General features: G+C 38.6%; 1 protein-coding gene across 1 annotated transcript in view; it reads right to left on the bottom strand.

Annotated features, from left to right (window-relative positions):
- The window catches only part of ARHGAP10 (Rho GTPase activating protein 10), a 145,938-nt gene that overhangs the window by 10,934 nt on the left and 113,093 nt on the right, over positions 1 to 21,911 (bottom strand). The window contains exons 20-21 of the mRNA XM_071555637.1: positions 10,949 to 11,111; positions 671 to 802 (exon numbers count right to left, since the gene is read on the bottom strand). Coding sequence (XP_071411738.1) covers positions 671 to 802; positions 10,949 to 11,111 — 295 coding nt within the window. The remainder of the gene's footprint in view (positions 1 to 670; positions 803 to 10,948; positions 11,112 to 21,911) is intronic.

The following is a 21,911-nucleotide window of genomic DNA, read 5'->3' as shown; positions in this document are numbered from 1 at the left end:
GGAGTCAAACAAAGCAGTGGTGCTGCAAAATACAACCAGTAAATGAGAGATGGGATTTTTCTACCAAGTATTGTGAATAAATTGTGAATATACCCAACTACTTGAATTAGAAAAGCAAATGCCATAAAACTTGAAGGAAAAAGCTGAGATGGTGAAGACCTTCAAATGAAAAACTGAGAACTTCAAAAGATGGACAACAAAATGGAAAGAAGCAGAAACAGGATGGAAGGAAAGCAGGACAAGAGAGTGAAAAAAAAAGAATGAAACAACAGAGAAAGGTAAAAACACAGAAAAGTCTTTCAGAGGCTGTGGTATAAGAGGCAAGTAGGTTAGGATGAGAAAATTAAATTTGACAGACATGGCTACAGAAAAGAAAGAATCTGTATTTTAAAAGTCATCAAGAGAAACAGTATGAACTGTCTACCCAAAACAAAGCCCACTTGTATTAACCCACAAGCCACTGGCTCAATCTGTGTGCCTTCTACCAAGGAAGGTGTTCAACAGAAAAGTAAGACAGTTATTCTATTCTGTCAAAAATGCTAACATTCATTTCCTGATTTGACATAATCATTCACATACCACAGGAGACATGAATTAGCTATTTTTAAAACAATACAGAAAAAGGCAAATAAATAGCCAGCAAAAAGTCCAAGTGTACATCACACTGTACCTTTCCACTGCTCTGTCACTCCCAGGGGCAGGGTTGGGGAAGAAGAAAGTGGATAGTGCAGTATTTGTGGCAGCTGAGTTAGCAGATGGAACATTCATCCATGAGACCATTGACGGGCGGCTCTGACCAGAACTGAGAGGAAATATGTTCAAGGCAGAATTAACAATGGGAATAAAACTTCTTCTCATACCAAAATGTTTGCGTCTTTATAACTGGACAACTTCAAATTCAAACCCAGAAATATTGCCCAGCTGATTTTGCAGAAATGGCCATCCTATAATTCCACATTTCCTCCTTGAAAACATTTCTCCTACATGCCCTACATCCTAAGCTAAGACAAACTACCTGAGGATGGATGACATAAGCAATAAAAAGGCAAAATCCCCTATTCCTTATCTAATAAAGACACATACAGTGAAACTACATCTAGCAGGCTATTATTTGAGCTGCCACCTTGCCTTCACAAGTTTTGATGAATCTATTTAAAAACCTTCCAAGTGCTATACTGAGGCATGTAGGACTGGGAAGATTTCTAACGAGGCTGCAGCTATTCCAACATGGGGATCACGATGCTGGCTCTGGATTGAGAGCTCACTCAGATAGCTGGGTAAAGGCTGCCTCAGTGCTGCCCTCACAAACATGCTGCTCAAACAGGTTCTAATTTAATGGCTGAACACACAGTTGCCACAGGAGGAGAAGAAATAGCAGCCAAAATATAAAATTCTGATAGTTGTTGAAAAACATACAGTCTCTTCTTCAATATAGAGGATCTTCCTAATTTCCCACCTTAAAGAACTAAAATATTCCAGCACTGGAAGGCTTTCTTTCACTGCATGGACAAGACAACAAATAGTTCAAACACTTAATGTCACCATATCTTTGGAAGAAAGAGCTGGACTTCAAGCAGTTTCTAAGAAGAAACAACTAAAATCATTCACACACAGCATCCAAGCAGGAATCATCACTCAGAAGAACAGACTTCACACTACAGCATTCCTGAGTTTGTCTTAGTCCAATATAAATCTCTTAGGTAGCACAATCTGCAGAATACCATCCAAATCTAGGAATTCAGTCACGAAGGTTTCTGTGTGGGTTTAAATGAACAACTAATCAAGGTGGATTCACCGAAAGCAAAAAATGGACCAACAGGAAACCAGACTTAGATTGCTGCTTTTAATCTTATTGAGCACTGGGATATTTAATTTCTAGGAGAAAGGATCACTGGTTTTCATAATGTAGTTTACAATCAAATTCAACTTGCACAAACTGGTTTTCCAAGCCAATATCTCTCAAAATCATTCTAGCAATTACCTATTTATGCAGACATTAATTTTGATTATTAATTTAGTACATTGTAAAATGGTGAATGTCACATTCCTTATTTAACAAGACAATATCTTTTCCTTTGGATTTGTGTCAGGCAGCATTTGGATGAAAACTGGAATTCACAGTGTACGAAACAACATTCTACAATTAATTCCACTGATAAACATGAAAGTTTATTGTGCTGGAATCATACCCAGAAGGGTTTATCAAAATAAGCTCTGCTTTTAAAAATGATCAGATGTACCAAATCAAGGAAGGAATCATATGTGTTAAAGTGAATGATGAGCTGAATTATGCTGACTATAACCATGTTTCATGCTTAACTTTGGGAAGAGGATGTCTAGTCTTTACTGCATGGGAATCTTCCACTACACAGTATTTTACATTTTCCAATAATGACATACCTTTAAAGAACAGCACCTACATAATTGGGGGCTTCACTTTTCCTTGAAATTGTTCTTTTCCTCCCATTTTTATCTAATAATTGAAAATTTTTCCTCAGATAAAACAACTAAAAGTGACCTCATTCAGAGACAAAAACAAAAAAAGGAACATCAGCCTTCATATCATCTTCTCTAAATACTGAGGACAAAAAATTCTCAGTGGTACTGTAAAGTTTTATAAACTTTGCCAGAAAGTAAATTATTTCTCCATCATTCTCCACACATAATGTATATGCAGAATTAACTTTAACTTAATAGGTGAACATAAGACAAAAGTTTTTCAGAACTGAATTTTTAAAAAAAAAATCCTACTTGTATAGTCTGAACTGTTCTTCTTAAAAACAATCCTGAGACTTAAATAAAAAAATATTTTCCTTGTGCTACTATTTATTAAATTCAAATCAATTCCATGGGCATTCCTACCCAAGGAAGAGGGGTTGGAATGAGATTAACTTTAAGGTCCCTTCCAGGCCATTCACTGATTCCGTGATTACGACTGGTGTCAGTCTGATTTCTGAAACCTGCAAAGCTACAGAAAAGAGAAAAATAATATCCCAAGTATATTGTCACAAGATCATTAAAATATCTCTAATGCAAACCATTCAAGAACATTCTACCAAGTGGCCTTCTCTAGTGCATAGCTGTTTGATTTTCAGCAACTGAATATTAAATCTTCCATTTAATAAATATTTCATTGCTACATGCATCATTCTAATCTATGCAATTTACTCAGTCATCTCTAGAACAACACACAGCACCTGCACCTAAGATGCACAATTTATGACTTTGAAGCAATACTTGGAACAGAGAAGACACAAAAGAAATCCTCCGACCCAGGAACGCCGTTGGTCTCATTCATAAGAATACTTATAATAAATACCAGACGGTTTCTTGCTGAGACAAAGAGGGAAAAAAAATAAAAGGTGTGCAAGTAAAGGAACAGAAGACAAAATAAAATCTCCAGACCCATGTCATGGCATGTTTATTTCTCAAGTTACAGAGACTCAACCAGAAGTGTAATCTAGCAACAAGTAAGACTACACTGTCCTTTACCAGACAGCATTATATAAAAGCATGTTAAAACTGGCAGGTTTTCTACAAATTCTGAGCCACTCCAATATCTCTAGTGGAAAAACACTCCAGAAGAACAGGTACGTGGAGAGCTGGGCTGTTCCCTCCCCTACTTTTTTGTTGAATTCCCTTAAAACACTTCAGCTGTGAGGAAAGCACTGCAGGTCCTAAATTCACTTGTCACTTCAGGCTCCTGCTTACCCAGCAAGAGATCATGCTTTAGGATTCAGCAGGGGAGGAAGAAAAAACCAGTTTTCAATAGCAATAGTTTCACCAAATTACAAAGAAGGGGGAAAAATGAATAACTATTAAGCACATTCTAGAATTTATGGTAGGTTAGATTTTATTGGGTTTTTAACTTGAAAAAATTCTTGTGATAGGAAGGCTACCTTGTTATAAAGCTTTGCAGGCCTTGTTTATCAAGATGCCGATATATTAGAAAGTATTGCACATCTTATCATAGAGCATCTCAACTTTAAGAAGGTATGATGAAGAAATCCTTTCTCCTAAAGGCGAAAATGAAGGAAATGCATTTCCCGTGGGTAGGGGGAGGAAAAAAAAACCAAAACAAACAAAAAGAAAAAAAAACACATCCAACCTGACACAATCATCACTGTCTGAGAAAAAAATGCTATTGTCTAGCATAATGAACACTGGGAAAAGGGAGGACAGGGAATGGCTTTAGTGAAAATAAGATAGAGATTTTGTACTGATACTCAGAAACAAACTCCTGAAAACAAGATTTTATTGGATGTTTATCTTGCTGGTTCCTAAGGTAACACAGCTAAAGAGCAGCCTCTTATCTTGAGAGCAAGGCAGAGACTCTGTGAAAAGAATCTACATGGCAACTCTTGAGAGACAAAAAAAAGGAGTTGTTTCACAGACAAGTTTGGCAGCCCCATGGCTGTCGTATCACAGTGTCTGGCTGACAAACTCAATGAAGGCGTTCTTGAAAGGTTTCATTATAAGACAACAGTGTATATCAAAAGGTGTCAGCTATTTCTGATTCAATATGCAACCCAACACTGTCCTCCCGCAAGTTAAGAACCCCAATGCCTTGCTGAATGGGGGAGAAAAATACACTGGTGAAATTCTAAAAACTGTTACAATTGCAGCAAAGCTGGAGAAAAAATAGGACAGAATTTCCTCATCTGTGTTCCCCCTGAAAAGAAATTCTATCCTCAAAATTTCAAGTATGTGACATGCACATAACGTTCCTAAACCCTCATTTATACAGAACACATCAGTCAGCACTGAAAGAGAGGTTTTGTTCAACTTGGATTGTGAAGTCTCAGTGAAGCAGCTAACACATTAGTGAAATGATCTTTCACGCCAGTCTGGTAAATCTGAAGCTAATGTCTACAGCAGCTGTCCTAAGTTAAAGCATTTTTAAATGATAATGCAGACAAAGCAAAAGTGAAGTATGTACATCCATAAGCTTATAGCACACTGCTCTTCCTTTTAGGGAAATAAAAAATAAAATTAGGAAAAAAAAAAAGAAAAAAAGAGGGGGCTGTGTTCCCTGGAACCATGTAAAGAAAATAAAAGAAAAGGGGGGGGGAAGAAACTTTAACTCCTCACAGTGGTTGCATGAACATCTCTCCCTGCCCTGAGCACACACCCTGTGCTCGCACAGCAGTGCTGCTGTCAAGCCCACTGCAACAAGGAGATGGCAAGGACTATTTTGTATGAACCACATGACTAAGTTACATTATGCCTGTTTCAAAGGAGCTGCAAAATGAGGGCTCTTGCTCTGCTTGCATAACAAAAGGGCACAAAAAGAAGTGCCTGCTCCACTAAACCTGCTCTCAAACTGCTGAGTCACTGAAGAGGTGGCAGCTGAAACAAAACCAAACTGCAAAATAAGCACAATGACTGAACAGCTGTTAAAGCACCTTCTTTTAATAAAATAGGATGATGATGACACTAGATATCACAAAAAGTTTTCAAGACACCAAAATTGAAGTGACTCATGATTTATGTAAAACTGCAAATTCACATCACTGCCAGAAAGTACAGAAAGAAAGTATTTTAAGGAGGTTGATATGTAGTTTACTGATGTAGATATAACAAGACTGATAGGAATTCATTCATCAGTCAAACAAAATTAACAACTATGTCCAAGGATTCTGTTATGTTCAGACCACCACTATCTTTGCCCTTCCTTGCCATCTGATGGCTCTTCTAACATCAGTGTGCTCATCAGGAATTTGAACAGCTTGAGACTGCATGAAGAATGAGTAGCTTCTTCCCAGCCTGGTCACAAAGACCCTGACAGCACTCGGGATGCTGCAAGGCACAGCTCTCATCACCATTTGGAAAGCCTCTGTGCATATTAAAAACTCAAAAACGATGCCCATACTGTAGCACTTACATATCATTGAGCTGGGTATATGTTTAGTGTCAGGAGAACCAATAAAGAAAAATGCAGAAGAAATGAAAGACCAGCTGGATTATTTCACCTGCCACTGGTCCTTGCATGTTCCTGAAAAGCTATTTACATTAGTGCTTCTATTTCTCCTCTGGCCTCAAGCATCTTCACTATTTGGACTGTCAGGACTGTATCTTGCATGCTCCAATAGCCGCATCCAAAGTAGGATTCAGTTTGGAAACTATGAGTCTTACTATTCTTAGCTCAGAAATGTAATTGCTTTAACAAGCCGTGCACCCACCCACACACACACTTATATACACTCAGTGAATAGGTTTGAGGGACAGGAATGCTTTCCATCCCCTCCAATTGCATAATCCCAAAGGCTTAGAGAGGGAAAGAAGAATGGGCAAGGTAAACAGACACTCAGACAGTATCATCTTGAGGAAGGCTACCCCACAGCCTGCATCATAACTCCACTTAGAACAACCATCAGAAGTCACCATGTTCCATCCCCGCGGGAAATCCACGGACCCTGCAGTCTCAGATCTCAAAAACTAACTCTCCACCTGAGGAATAAGACGATAGTTTTCATGATCTGAATGAAGAAGTGATCATGCAGATAATGTAGGGGACTTCCAAACGAAAGAGAAGACTCTGGCCTGATTCTGCAAACCCAGCACTGTAGGGGTAAGCCTGCGAAGTCTTTAGAGAAGCCCCGGCATGGGGCATTGTACTGCAAAAGGACAAAGAAATCTCGTGACAACAAGGGGCCAGTTACAGTAACAAATCTTTCCTTATCAGAAAGAGGTCCACAGAAAGATTGATTGCAATACATACCAAGTCTGGGGAATACCAAGTGTTCAGCTTTTTTGGTTCATTCTGAGGTCAAGTGAAAACAGACCTAAGGCGCCTCACAGTATTTTAGGACATGACTTGTAATCCACCTTTAGATGAATCAGTCAGGGAAACCTGCACTAATCCTCTGGAGGTGAGCTGCCACTACAGCCACACTCTGGGAAAGGCTAAATGAGACAGACCTCATGTCAACAAATGGTTCTGTAAGGAAATTCTGTACTCAAACCACAACAGCTGCTAAAAAGTTTCCCTTGCCCTTTTTAAATTTTATATCGCTCTGTGTCTGATACTCCATCAATTGTACTACCACCTACAAGAGGACTTCAATGAAAAAAAAAAGTTGTCTTTTACAGACTCTAACTCACACTGTATCTTTATTTGCTTGAACATATTTATTAGACACCGATGTATATACCTAGTTTAGCTATCATTGTTATCTTTTGCATGTGCAAAGACAAAATATAATAGGGTGAAAGTCAACCTATGCATCACTGACTTTCAACTGCACATAAAAGGGAAGATTGACTATTGCTCTGCAGTTCAAATGAGTTTAAGAACTATCCATAACCCTTTCTAATACATATCTCCAAACCCAAGACCATCACTATTATTAAAACAGTTTGGGGACTAGCTTAGAAAGGCTATTCAGCTTCTTAGTATCTGAAATCCTGAACTCCTCTTTGGAAGCCACATATTTTGAATTATTAAAAAGCTGAGTTTTGTACATTATAGGATTAAAAGTCTAAGTGATTAAGGTGCCTATTTTTCAGTGCCAATCAAGAATGCAGAAAGTAATGTCAGGGTCACATCCTCCAGCAAAAAGCTATCAAGCCTCTTGAAGAAAAGATACAGCAGACTTATCTACTTTTTGGGCAAATGCAATAGAAAAACCAGAAGCTGAGTAGGACAGTCTGTAAGGAAACCTACATCAGTGAGGAAGAAGAAAGAATGCAAATGCTTTAGTTAATATTAAACTGAGATTGCCACTGTTGCTTTCTCTTAAAGGGAAAAAACATGCACACTAGTGGAGAGCCCTACAAGGGAGCAATGCCCTGCACAGCTCACAGCCATAATTACCAGTTTATGTCTGAGATCAGCTTGTGCTAAGCATCCTTGATACAAGGGTTTTTCAAACACTGTATGTTTATGACACTGTGCTCCATCAAGTAGAAATACTAATTTGCCCACCCTAGGCTGTTTGGAGTTTGAATCCTGCATCTACAAAAACTAGTCTGTAACTTTGTGATTGACAGAGGCAAAAAAGCTATGTTCTACCATAGAGTGGATGCAAAAATAAAGCATATTTATTTTTAGCATTTGGCTCTAGATGGAAGTGTGAGGTTAAAAATAACTTCAGTAAGAAGGTTAAAAAAAGTTTAAGGTGCAAAGATAGTCTTAAAGCAGCAAACTTGGGTCTCCACTGAGAACCACCCCTGCCTTGGGCAGTGAGAGCCAACCATCACCCAACTCTATACTCACCCCTACAGCAGTACATGACAACACAGGACATATGTCTGATCCACACAGATCTTTCAAAGAAAATCTAGCATCAGGCAGACACACACTTAGAGACATGAAAACCAACAGCTTAACGGGGCTTCAAAATGACACATATGTGAAACATCACCTTCGAGTTACACCGTATGCATAGCACATCTTTAAATACTGATATGACAATTGAGCAATCAGGGCCCTGTGAGATATTTCAGATTGGTGGTATAGCCATTGTCCTCTTAGCTTCTTTTACCACTCTGGCCATGCAGTCCCCTCCCAGTGCCAGTTAGCAAGTGAGGGCATATTTGCCTTCATTTTGTGCTCATCTCATCATGCTGGAAGATGTAGCTCCTTTTGTTTTTAAAGGTGGGACAAAGAAAGGGCACCCATCACAAAAAACTCCGCCAGGAAACATCATGGTGACAACAGCTATCATTCCAGAAAAAGCAAGCTTTTCCTTTCTTGAAAACAAATACCACAAAACCATTCTTGCTACCCATCACGTACTCTCGCTTAAAGCAAACTATGGATATAAATCAGCCTTGGAATATCTGACACATCTTGACCCACAATGCAACATCCCTGCCCCGGGAAACAATGCAAGAAACTCTTCTACCACAAAGAAGTCACCATCACCTTGTTGACTACATAACTCCATAGCAATCGATCTCTTACAAGTAACACCCATGTGTTATAAACATCAGCAGAAACCTGAGAAACCGGATCCTCTTGTCTAATTCCATTTGCCCTAGACTCAGTATGGCATTCGCTCAGTGAAGACAGTACCTGCAATACCATTTTAGAGAGGATATCGAGACTGTAGGAATTGATTTTTTTTCCAATTTGGCACAAAATACAAAACATTTTGAAATTCTGCAAAAACAGAAAGGATTGTTCTCCACCTAACTCTGAGTTAGTCCAATTTGTGAGAATAGTCTATGACCAGAGCAGAGTTCAACAACCAATACCACACTTCCTGGAGCTGTAAGAGCTACCAAGGGCAAGTCAACCCCAGCCCTTCCCTGCCCACGGGACCCCACAATGTACAATCACTACTCAAGTACAGCAGGTACATTCTCTGCTCCTCTGCCATCAACACACTGGGGCTGTTCTGGGTTGTGGTTTGGGTTTGGCTTTTGTTAAGGCAAGGCCCTCTAGAAACGAAAAGGAGCAGAGTGAAGAAAGAATGTAACATCTACAGACTACTCTATGTCACTGTCCAGGCTTGTTACAGAAGTAATTCCTAAGCAAACTTCACAGACAAGGGAATGGAAGAAAGAAACTACTTTTGACAAATAATCTAAATGCACATACCATGCCCTTTTTTTCTTCTTCTAAACAGAACTCTAAGTATTGTTTCCAATTGAGCGGAAAACCTCAAGATATCAAGAAAAAATTCCAAACTAGCAGTACAGTATAATTTTTTAATGAAAATTGAAAAATGCAACAAAAATACAACGTTTCTTCAAACACTCAGACTTCCCAAACTCTCTGGATAAAACCAACACTTCTTTTACTCTCTGAAGTGACATTATCAATGTTCTGCTAAGCCTGTGCTCCCTAATTAGCTATACTTGCTTCCCCCAACAGTCCAGTTTTATACCAGCTACAGCATCTTTTTCACACGTGCACCTCTCTTTGTCAAATACAACTAATTGCTAATTCTACCCACTTCTAGAGGATAGTACAGGGGGATAAGGAAGGAGTAACTTCAGACCTCTACTGAAGAAAAACAATATTTATGTAAAATAGCTATAAATCTGGAGCTCTCCCAATACATATGAGAAAAAAATTGTCCTAGTTAATAAGTACTATAATCAGCAGTTCATTTATTTGTGTGTGCATTTAGGAATATAAACCTGATGTATGACTATCTATATATTCTTATATGTTACGTACATCTACATGTATACTTTACACATTTGCTTCATCAGCAGAGCAGCCTACTCAGAATGCCATTATGGAAAATATTTGTAATAGAGCTTTTCTCCAGACCTGCTCCTTCCACTCTTCTTGGCACTGAAGGCTGGAAAACTTTGTCTTGATATTGGTTAAAGTTTGTATAAATAGCAAACCAGAGAATTCAATTCACATTCAACTCTGATTTAAAAAGAAGTTATGGTCAGTTTGTGTATCGAACCTGAATTTGTATTGCAGAGATAAGACTAACATATCAATGTCAATTTTTGCTAAATTGAAGTCATGTTCAAAACCTGAACAACTACAGAATCTATTCAAAGTAACAGACTTCATTTTCATTGGAAAACGGGTATTTAATTTGTTAAGAAGAGATTAACAAAGATAATGTTCTTAGACAATTGCATCTGAGAACTCATTACAGTGTTTGTCCAAATCCAAAATTTGGCCCTAAATCATAATAGCATGGCATCTAATGCTGTTCTGAAATAAAATTAGGGTAACAAATAATGTACAGAATAACTGACATATTCATCGCTTAAATAAAAAAACATTTACAATTTTCTAACAGTTTACAGGAAAACGAACTAGGTTTCAGTAGGAAAATAACATTTCTTTCCCACAAGCATTCAAGTAGATTCTAAGCTCTAGCCCAACAAACACGTATCTTTTTGTAGCAGAATAAAACAAACACAATTATATGCATTTTCTAATATTCTGAAACTGAAAAGGAAAATGTGTTTCATGTGCACAATCATACTAGTGGAAAAATTGCTACTTAATATTGAGGTTACTTACAGATTTGTTGTCCAGCCTGCAAGGTCTCCGCTGTCCATGATGAGGTGGTTTCCATCCAAGAGCCCAGGGGGGCTACTGGAGAAGGCAGGTGTTGGAGACTGGGAAGAAAGAGAATCCATGCTCCCTGTTGGGGTATCCTCCCTGGGAGAGCTGTGACTGTCAGCTAAAAAAGAGAGCACAAGTCAGAAAGACACTCAAAGTTCTACTCATGACCCAAAGAACCTGCTTTGGTGATAATGTCCTGAAATATATACAAGAACAAACCTTACTGTCCCATCTTTGCCAGATATTCTGCAGGACAAGCAATCTCCCAGTTATTTCCCCAAAAGGTATCATGGCACAATTTCCTTCATTTTTATCACCAGGTTACCCTCACAACACAATGTACTCCCAGTGCTCTTTTCAGTATGTGTTTTCTGAGAATGAAATGCTAAATTTTGGAGGGGTACTTTTAAACAAGTATCACTTCAGATAAGAAAATAGTTTAGGCTATACACATTTGTGTGTCTCTCTAGAAACACAGTCTCTAAAGATAATTTAAAACACATTTCAGGATTGCTCTCAAGTACCACCAGCACAATCTTACCAAACATGAAACAATGACATTTAGAAAGGTCAGAATAAGCAGGAGATTTCTAACAAACACGATACCAAGAATGTTATACCTTTTTAATGGTGTTACTTTCAAGAGAACTCATCGTATTTTGATCTACTATTTGTTTGCATAGGCTACTCTTAGAATGTCACTATTCAGATATGACTGATTAAGAAAACATTAAAGGATCATGATTCCTATCCCAAGGACAGCAAGATAAAGTTACCAGTGTGGTGCAGCTCTCACTGCAAACCATGCTGACACATCTCACCAAACAGCACGTTCTCCACTAAGAAGTTAACCTTCACACACAGAGCTTCTCCCTTCCAATTTTTTATTTAAACATCAGCTGTACATTTTATAAATTCTAAAGGAGGTGTACAAAATGAGCAGAGATCCAGCAGAGATAAGCCAGCAGTCTCAAATGGGGCCTATGGTTGTTTTCAGCATATTAATATTTAAGAGTAATAAGAGTCATTTCCATCTGGAAACACTTTACAAGGTTCTCTGCATCCTTTCCTCTGTTCTCTGTCACTCAAGAACATGGCCCACAGGCTTGCCAAATAACAACATCACAAAAGTCTAGAATGCATTAGATATCACTGACCCCACAGTCTTTGTAGAGTTCTGCCCTTTTAGGGACAAAAGCTTTTGGGGAAAAAGTGAAGAGCCAAGTCCTAACAGCATCACAACAATCTGATCAAAAGTTGTTCAAGTATTGTGCTTGCTTGAAAAGCTGTATCTCTTGTGTACAGTAATATACAAGATAAAGTCCTGCACAACATTACTTTCCAATTCTCTATTAATTAGCATCTGCTCAATGAAAAATTGAGCTTAATTCTACTCCATCAAGGTAAGCAGTACTGTTGCAATGATTTCTTTATTTATGTTTCTTAGCTAACTAAGAGTGATACAACAACAAAACATGGACAATGAAAAGCCACTCTCACTGGATAAAAATCCTTCTCACAACTTCATTACTGCCTCAACCGGCTCAATTCCTTCTGCTTCAAAAGCAGAAAGTTAGCAAAGCACTTGCCTGCTTCCCCAGCCATCTCAAACTCACCCCCTCCCAGCAGCTCTCAGAGAACAACTTCCCTAGAGAGTAAAATGACATCCCACTAAAAACAGTGAAATGATAAAAGTGATCATCTGGAAATTTCTCCCTCAGCAGCTGCTAATTTAAGGATCTAAATTAGCCCATAGTAACAAAGTGTGATCAGCTCCAAGGAGGAGAATGTTAACCTGGGAAAGTGAGTCACTGGCAGCGTGGCCCAATCCTGCTCCACTCACCCCTCCCCAGCGCACGCAGGACACGCGGCTGCCACTCACATCTCCATGACGTGACACAGGAATCGTAGGAGTGGCAGGTAAAAACTAGTTAATTACATCTGATTAGTAGATGCATGTGTCACAATGATACACATCTGAGAGATTAGATAGTGATACTGCAACCTTCAGAAATTCCTTAAAACTAAAGTCCTTTTACTTCATTGCAATTTCTTTTCAAAGTTGTAGTATTAAGACAACCTAGATTATTAAACTGCGTACATCATACTAGAAGGCCACATTTACCACAATCATTTAGTTAGCTTTACTAACCACAGCAGAAAGGAATATTAATTTGTTCTTTAATATTATGAATATGACCAACTTACCACACCTTCCTACAGAAGACAGAATTGTTTCTCAGAACAGAAAAAGTACAAAAATGCTAAAATCTTCAGTCGTGCACCGCAGAGTCAACATTGGAGACTTCAGTATACACGTAATTCCATTTGACATTATCAGAAATTAAACTGTGTGTTAAATCTTTCCTCAAATTTTACTTCTTCCTTCCTGAGCCAGTGTTTTCTCACAGTCTGTACTGCACTGATCTCTCAAGATTAAGATTGTGTTTACAAAACTAAAAACAAAACAGGAAAATGCCTGCTAAATTCTAAACACCATCTAAAAACATGTACAAAGACACTTTGCATTTCTGATGTCTTCAATTAGCTCCTTTTGTAAAAAAAATATTTTTATTCAGGAAGAGGCAATACTCTGTAACTTCAAGAAGAGGTGACTAATGACCATCCAGCACATTTTCATGATTAAAAACAAGATATGCTGAAACCTGAAGTCTTCAAAATATAGGGTCATTGCTATGATTTCAACAGTACAAAGGTTTCACCCTGCCTGTTGGTGCCGAAAGTTCTACTAGCTTCAGAAATTATAGTAACACCTGTTCATGGGAGAAGCCAGAGAACTGTTTCTCATCTCTTTATTAAGCTTAATAACCTGCTTTTGATTAATGCTCATCTCATACTGGGCCAAACTGCATCTTCCAAAGAGTCATTGTCTGAAGATATCAGTAGATGATAAAAGGAATGAGGAATCAATTGGCTGGTAATTAATATACTTGCCAATTAATTACCTTCACTTTGCTAGGCTTTATTTTCAGGCATGACCCACGTAATATGCAATGCTAATTATTATAGTATCTCTCATATCCAGTTTTTGCCCTGTGTGAAGTTTAAGACTGAATCTCACCGTATGGGATTTTGCAGCTGTAGAATCATGCACCTGTTCTATAAACCTGTTACAGTATTCTTTCTGAAGAGCACACATCAGATGTGATTCTGCGATTTTTTGTTCTGTCTCCTGAGAACCACATTAAGTGTTAATTCCACCACTTACTCCTACTCATCAATCCTGTTTGTACTCCCAAGGTTGGCACTTTTTTTTTGCCACAGCTTTAAATTAATAATATGATGAGCTGATTGCTCACAATGACCAGCAGACTTAGCAGAGTCACCGTTTCTAAGGATGCAGTGCTCCATTCTGCAGCTATGGGCTACTTCTTCCCTCTAACATCTGTAAATTTATTTCTCAATACAAACACATTCATTTTATTTGAATGAGTGCACTTGAGCACATGAACACAACTCCTCTTTGTCTGCCTTTTTCATTATTTGCAATTCCTCCTAACTTTATCCCATGTGTAGATATATCACCCAGGATTTGTATTCACCTTTCTAAATACTGCTACTCCATTAGCATTCCTCCAGTTTTTTCCAACTTCTTCAGCACGCTACAAGTGTTCTTAAAATTAACATTGCCAAGCTATACAACCCCATGACCAGAGAGCTTTCTTAGGATAAGTTCAGTGGCTTTGCATTATTCAAAATATTCACCTAACAACAGGCCTGTGAACAGACCTGTGAATACTGCTGCTTGATCCTGCTGATCCTAAATCCCACATCGATTATCATGACTAAGTTCCTTTAAACATTTCTTCAAAACTTGTAACACACACTGACTGCTAACTATTTCTTCTTTTTTTCCCCTTGCCCTCTTCCTGCATTTTGCTTTGTGGAACCAGTAAAGATCCTAAACTGCTAAAGATTAAAAAGCCTTTTTAAGTTCTGACATTTTTTGTTGAAGTGTGTGAAAAGGACATTGCTAGAATTGAATCAGCATTATGAGTTTCATCTTACCTCAGAATTCAGGGGCTCCTAATACTGATAGTCTAATTTTTTTTCTGTTTCTCTCCTCTGACTCCTCTTTGCCTCCAACATTGTTCTCCAGTGAGCAGCATTGTCAGGTTTCCCACTTCTATGAAAAGACTGAATGCCACATTGGACTGACAGGTCCTTTCGAAGAGGAGCTCCAGAAACTTCCTATTCTTTTCTAACCACTTGAATTCTGATGAGCTCTTACATTATAAAACAGGCATGATGTGATTTCCTCTAAAGCTCATTTATATTATTCTTCGAGCATACAGTTTTGTATTCTTGGTGCCTTCATTTTCTCCTTCTAAAAATGTCAATCCTTTTTTTCTCATCTTTGGGTGCCAAAGAGTGCCAGAACAGATGAAGCACATGAGGGTTCTTGGTGTAAAAACAGTAAGTCTGTATGACATCTCAAGTTTTTGTCAACACTCCAGCCATCATCTCTTCACCTTTTCTTCTTCATATTTGTGGGAAGGCTCTGAGTGCCTTCAACATGGCCATCTTTCTAGAGTTGCCATCAAGCTGCTTCTACGATTCATCTCCCCATCCTATGCAAATAGGTGTGAGATCCAATTTTATTCTCAAGAGAGTTAAAACTTGTTTCACATTCTCACCACCTTTTGCATACTATTTAAATTTTTTGACTGCTCGGATCCTTTTAAACTGTCATATAAATTATCTTCTTGTTTCACTGATCTAATCACAACACTCATCCAAAGCCTTTGAGCTTTCACTGTGCCTCTGCAACAGATACCTGTGCTTTGCCTTTATGGCTGTTCGCAGTTCAGACCAGCCCAGTCTAGAAAATTAGATAGTTTAGACTGATCCTAACAATTTATTGGCGTGTCTAGCTGGTAATATTTACCATTCAGTTTCTAACCCAAATATCTTTCCTCCTCTTTTTTCCCCCCTCTTGACACCCTTTCTCATAATGACAAATCCTACCTCATCCAGCCTTTCTCTAGCATGTATGTAACCCTCAATTCCTTCTACCTTTTGTCTGGATGAGCCTCACATAGTAAAGGCTCTCAGATCCTCCATACCAGAAATGTGAACTCAGCTTCTACCTAACTGAGCATGACATGCCTCCCTGTTGCCTTTTTTTCTCCTTTTTCCATCTGGCTAGTCTAAGAATACTTTTTGTTGGCATCCAAAGTTGAAAAAAAAAAAAACAACCTGAAACACTTTGGCAGTGTCAATAATCAGATCCTTACTTTACTCTGAGAATTCTAAATAAGAAAAAACATTTGTAATAAGAGCTACAAAAAGCAGAGAGCTAACACTACTAAGTTACTTGCTTAAGTGACAGAGTTGCCTTCCAATTCCAGCTTAAGTAAACTAATGAATTACTTGCTTTAATGTTAAAAGCAAGAATAATCCTTAATATCAACAATACAACCAAGACCTGTAGTTTAAGGGCAGCCAAAGAATAAAAACACTTTATGAAAATGAATGTTTTTAGTAAATGAGGAATATATTACTGTTTCTGTTGAGACTACATAGGCAGAACATAACAGTCATATAGGTTTTAAGTGGTCATCACATACAAAAATTGTAGTAAAATAAGAGGATAAAAACTCATGTATAGTTCCACATTAACACAAACAAGGAATGATGGAGAGAATTACTGAGGACAGTAGATTAAAGACGGTTCAAAATTCCTATTACCACCTCCAAGTCTGACATTTCCTACATCATGAGCTGGGGAAGCAGCAGCTGCACTGCTGTGCAGCCGCCCATCCTCCCCCATCAGCATCACAGCTGCATCCAGCCCTGTGATAACAAACATTCCTTCAACATAAATAACAAACTTTCCACAATAATACAGAAGTTGAACCAAGTAGCTTTGCTTTTATGTTAATTTGTGGTTATGTACCATGTTTTCCTTTTAACAGAAATCTCACAGATTAGTAATAAAAAAGAAACACCAGCATCATAAATATCCTCTATCAAGCAAGAACATAGTCCCATGTGCTACAGCTTCAGCATCCACAGAAAACAGGCATGAAAAACATAACCAAAGATAAGTTGCCTCACACAGTTAATAAAGCTTGAAATGATCCCATGAAACAATGTCCCAACCACTCTGGAGAGGACTCAGCCATTCCTGGAAAGCTAGAAGTAACTCCACTGGAGAAAGCTTTTTGTGACAGTAAGTGTGATTAGAGGACTGTGCAGTCAAGAATGGCCTTTTCTAGACACAGGGCTGCACCCTTTGTTCACTATTTACAGTACAACTCATCCTGTGGTAATCACATCCAGGGTGAACTCAGATATTCTTCCACTCCTTCAAATTTTTAGTTTTCTGAATTAATGAAGCCACGTTATTAGTTCCTGATCGTATAACGCCCCTGAAACTCGCCAGTTGTTTATTACTCACCTCCACATCACAGAAATTGGGCTACTTAAACACAATTCCAAATCAAGGTGAAAGCTTGATTTAATGCTAATGTGACCTATTATTTGGTTAAAAAATAATCATAAAGAATGCTAGGCCTAACAAAAGAGTTATTTCATTGCTCCTGAATAATGGGTATTTTGGAGGCCAGATCCATGTAAACATTCAGAAGCACAGACTTGTATCACTGCACCGGATTAGTAAAAAGTCCCCGTTACTGTCCTCAGTGTGTACACTGCAGCATTGCCTTAGGATGCAGCCAGTTCTTACATAAATCTAGACATCACAGCCTCATACAGCCTGAAGCCAATGCAGCTTTCATGGAGCAAATGGACAGCAGACAGCCCACATACCCATCAGTTTCGTGCTGCCTTGAAGAAAACACACAGTAAGAATTAGATCTCTACGCCAGCAATTTTTTTCTCTCAGACAAAATAATTGCCCCGATTATTAGAGTTGACTACAGTTTTTCCTAGATAAAGACCAACTTTGATATATTTTTCAAATTTGCGCATGTTCCAGCATGTGTAGCTTAGGTATAAAGTAGCTTTCCTGTAGAAAGATTGTTTTTCCCAACTCCAGACTGATTCAGATACATCAGAGAAAGGAGGAAGCTGCACCAGACAGAATTTGCCTCAAGACTGGCTGACGTAACTCAAGAATTGTATCCAGAAAGGTGGGTGTTTGAGTTGGGGCTCATGGAAAAGGAAAGAAATGTGCTCATCTGCAAGTTACTTAGGGGCAAGAGGGGTTTGGAGACCCTGTCCCTGCCCTCGTTTTTGAAAATTTTTTATTTCTAAAATGCAAAGTTCAATTTTAAACAAGCACCTTCTAGATATACACTTAGCCTGTATTATTATGCAATTAACCTGTAAAAATTAAGCATTTATTTCAATAAATATCTCCCTTACTGCAGGTCATCTCTCAAAATTCAAGAAGAATACTGCTTGGATTATTTTACATAACTAGAGTCCCAAAGACACATAGCCTTTTGCTGAGCCAGCTAAAAACTAAAATGGGTAAAGAATTCAAATTCATTCTTCAAGCTGTGGAAAACCAGTTCAAGAGAGAGTCACGGATACAACACTGGGGTGTTAATTTATATCACATAATGAAATGCTGAAACACAACAGAAATCAGATACAAACATGCAGAGGGTTTCCTCTTTTGATTTATGCTACAGCATGATAACAAGAGCAGTAAGTATCTAAACTCCAAGATTACTCCTTTTTTACCAGAGCTTGCTTGGCAGGAAACCACACATGACTTCCAGCCTTACCAGGCTGGCCAGATGCCACAAAATTTTATGGCTGAAACATGAAATGATGAACTGAGGCCACTTCCTGAAAACTCTGACATATAGGAAGATAAATAGACTGCCCCACAGCTTTCATAGTTTTTTGGTGGCACTGAGGGTTCTGGGTTTCCACCAGTCCAGGCAACATTAACCTATGTATTGAAACACACCAATAGAACAGCTCTAGTCTAATCAATGAGAATGAGAACTGTAAAAAACCAGAGCAGATCAAAAAGGGGTACAACCACCAGGGCTTAAAGTTCCCTAACTCAGCAGCACTTCTTAAATGGCACCAAAAACATGGACCCAAGTCCATGAAAATATTATTTCATGTTTCCTTGTCTGTTTTGCCAGCAATTCAGCCACCAATCAGCTGGAAAATGTGTCTGCAAGGGTCTTTCCACCCCAAAAAGGTAAGATGTTCAAAAACTCCCTGAGTTGTCAAACAGAGGTAATATTATGCTGTTTTCTCCTCTTCTCTTTCTATTTTGCTTACTTCACTGGCAATTAATTCCCATGATTTATTAAAAGGAGACATTTCTTACCAGTAATTCCAAAATCCATGGTGGTACTTGAATAATGACAAAGACTAATTGCTACCACATGATTTATGTGCTGGGTCTCTCATAAGAAAGCCACTCTGAAACATTTTCAATATGCTGCTGACACCTGGCTGTGCCTCCTTCCTCATTTTGTTCACCTCTCTCCTTTTGCCATAACAGTGACTTCAGAGGAATGGATGAAGCAAGATGCCTATGGCTTAGTGAAAAAAACCCAAACAACTGAAACAAGCTAAGCAGCCCTTAAGGAAATTTTGTCAGCTCTTTCAACTGAATACTCAGGTGACGTTTGTTGAGGAACCTCCTGATTTTCAGCTGACAGAAATTAGGAAGATGGATTTTGCTACCTCAATGTAGTTGTCAATATTTTCTTCCATTCCTGCATTCTTCTCCCACTACCCATGAGGTGTCTGAGGCTAATTCACTTGGCCATAGCCATGTAGTCATAGATGAGATTCCAATCCTAGCCAAGTCAGTCCCACTACTATTATTTCTCCATGATCTCCCCGAGGTACACCTTCAATCTCTCTGTTGGTTCAGCAAGTCACAGTAACAGCTGAGAAAGAAGTGATAGCAATGTAATTCACCTACCACTAAGTGCAACTTTCAAAAGAAGAAAACAGAAAATAAGAGAGAAAAAGAAGAACAAACAAGACAAAGACTTCCAGACACACATAGGAGAACAAGGTTTTTTTTTCTGAGCAAATGAAAAACACTGATGGAGTCGAACAAAACAGGAAGAGGAATATTTTCTAACTTGCATATCAGCTTTACAGGAAGTTCATCAGCTCCCCACTGCAAGATCTTCTCTGCTATTCTCGTCTCCAGTGAAGTGGAGCAAGAGCACCCCATGTAAGAAAACACCTAATTTGGTGAAATGCACAGTCCCATCCATAGGAAAAGGACTGGAGAGCTGAACAGCTGCAAGTCTTTGTTTTACTTATACTCCCGTGTGCTGGGTGAGAGAATTTACTTTAACCAACAGAGGTTGGCCAGGGCACAGCTGGCATGGTGCAAAGATACGTCAGTGACTTCCATGCCTGGGATTAATGGCTTTTAGCATGCCAAATTGGCCTTCTTACAGTATTATGTGCCCCTGCATGTCTGTGTGCAGAAGGTAGAGAATTAAAAGAGATGAAGGATTATTACAGGAGATCAGAGATTTTTAATAATGTCTGGCCTCAAGGAAAGACTGACCCTTTCTCCTGAACTCACTGCTTCTTCTTTAAATTCAGATTTTAGTTTTAAATCTATCTAAGTTCCCTTTCTCTGCCCCTCTGACTCCTGTTGTATGCATGTGTGTGAATATGTGGATTTGTTTACTTTGAACATTCCTACAGCCTCTAGATTTCATACACTGAAGGCAGACAAGCACTGACAGTGATAGTAAGGCAATTCTCACACCAACCATGAAGATCTGACACACCTCATTCTAAAACAATTTAGGAGATGTTTACTACATCATGATGCTTACATTTGATTTTTGACAACTGTGCAGCAAATAGTCTGTAACAGGTAAGATTACTCACAGGGATAACAATGGCCAGACAATATATCTTGTGTATACAAAGTATGGACCAAAATTATTTCATACCTACAAGAAAATAAGTACCTTCTATGGACCCAACGCTTTCCAAGCAGAAGTCAATTATCTGATAGGAAGGTAGGCCCCTATACATACCTGCTATTACATAATAGAAGCTTCACCTTTACTGGCAGTGGCTCAAAAGCACTTTCAAATTTGTACAGCACTCATCCTACTGAGAGCCATGATGTGGAAAAAGCTGTGATAGATCACAGAGAATCGCAGAACTGTTCTTGCAGCAAGATGAAATACAAACTGTCTTAAATTCTACATGGCAAAGAGCAGCCATCCTGATCTGCCCCTCATGACTGACATTGGTGCACTTATTTTGTTGCAGCATAGCTGTGTTCTGCTCAGCTGTTAACAATAGCTTTGTAAGCAAGCATTGCAAGCCCTTATGGCTTTTTGATATGCCTATGTAGCTGCTTTTCTTTCCATTTCCCCTACTATGTGCCAGGTTACAGAAACACTTCCAAGCAGCAGATTCAGAAATAGAAAGAGTTCAAGGCCAGGTTTCACACCTGCAACCTTGCAGCTCTGTGCTTTCCAGCCCTGAAGACCAGTCTCATTATAAATCCAAGGCCTCCTCTAACATCCCAGCTTTATGTTCAGTAATTCCAAATGAACTTTATGATTTTTTACTTATGTGTTTGGAGCTGGAAGCGACGGGAGGAGGAGAGAGAAGAACTACTGCATGGAAGCCATTACATGTATCACATTTTATTTTGACAAAGTAATCAAATTGAATGCCACAGCACTTCATGCAAATTAATCTATCCCCCAAATTAAGATGCTGTCTCACTCCAATTCCCACAAAAAATCAAAACCAGCTACTCCTATTGAACACTAACATTCCATTCATACTTGTGCTACTCTAAATACTTCAAAGGGTAATACAAGTTTGCACAAAGTTTTAAAGGGTTAAGTAGCAGTTCTAATTTTTGTTTCTTTCAGAATTCTACATAAGAATCTGTTTTCTAAATCACTATAAAGGTAGCACTTAGTTTACAGCAGTAAGCTATGAGAAACACCCC

Source organism: Pithys albifrons, chromosome 5 (genome assembly GCF_047495875.1).
Source record: "Pithys albifrons albifrons isolate INPA30051 chromosome 5, PitAlb_v1, whole genome shotgun sequence".
Taxonomy (NCBI): Eukaryota; Metazoa; Chordata; class Aves; order Passeriformes; family Thamnophilidae; genus Pithys; species Pithys albifrons.
This window is presented reverse-complemented; position numbering and strand designations above follow the sequence as displayed.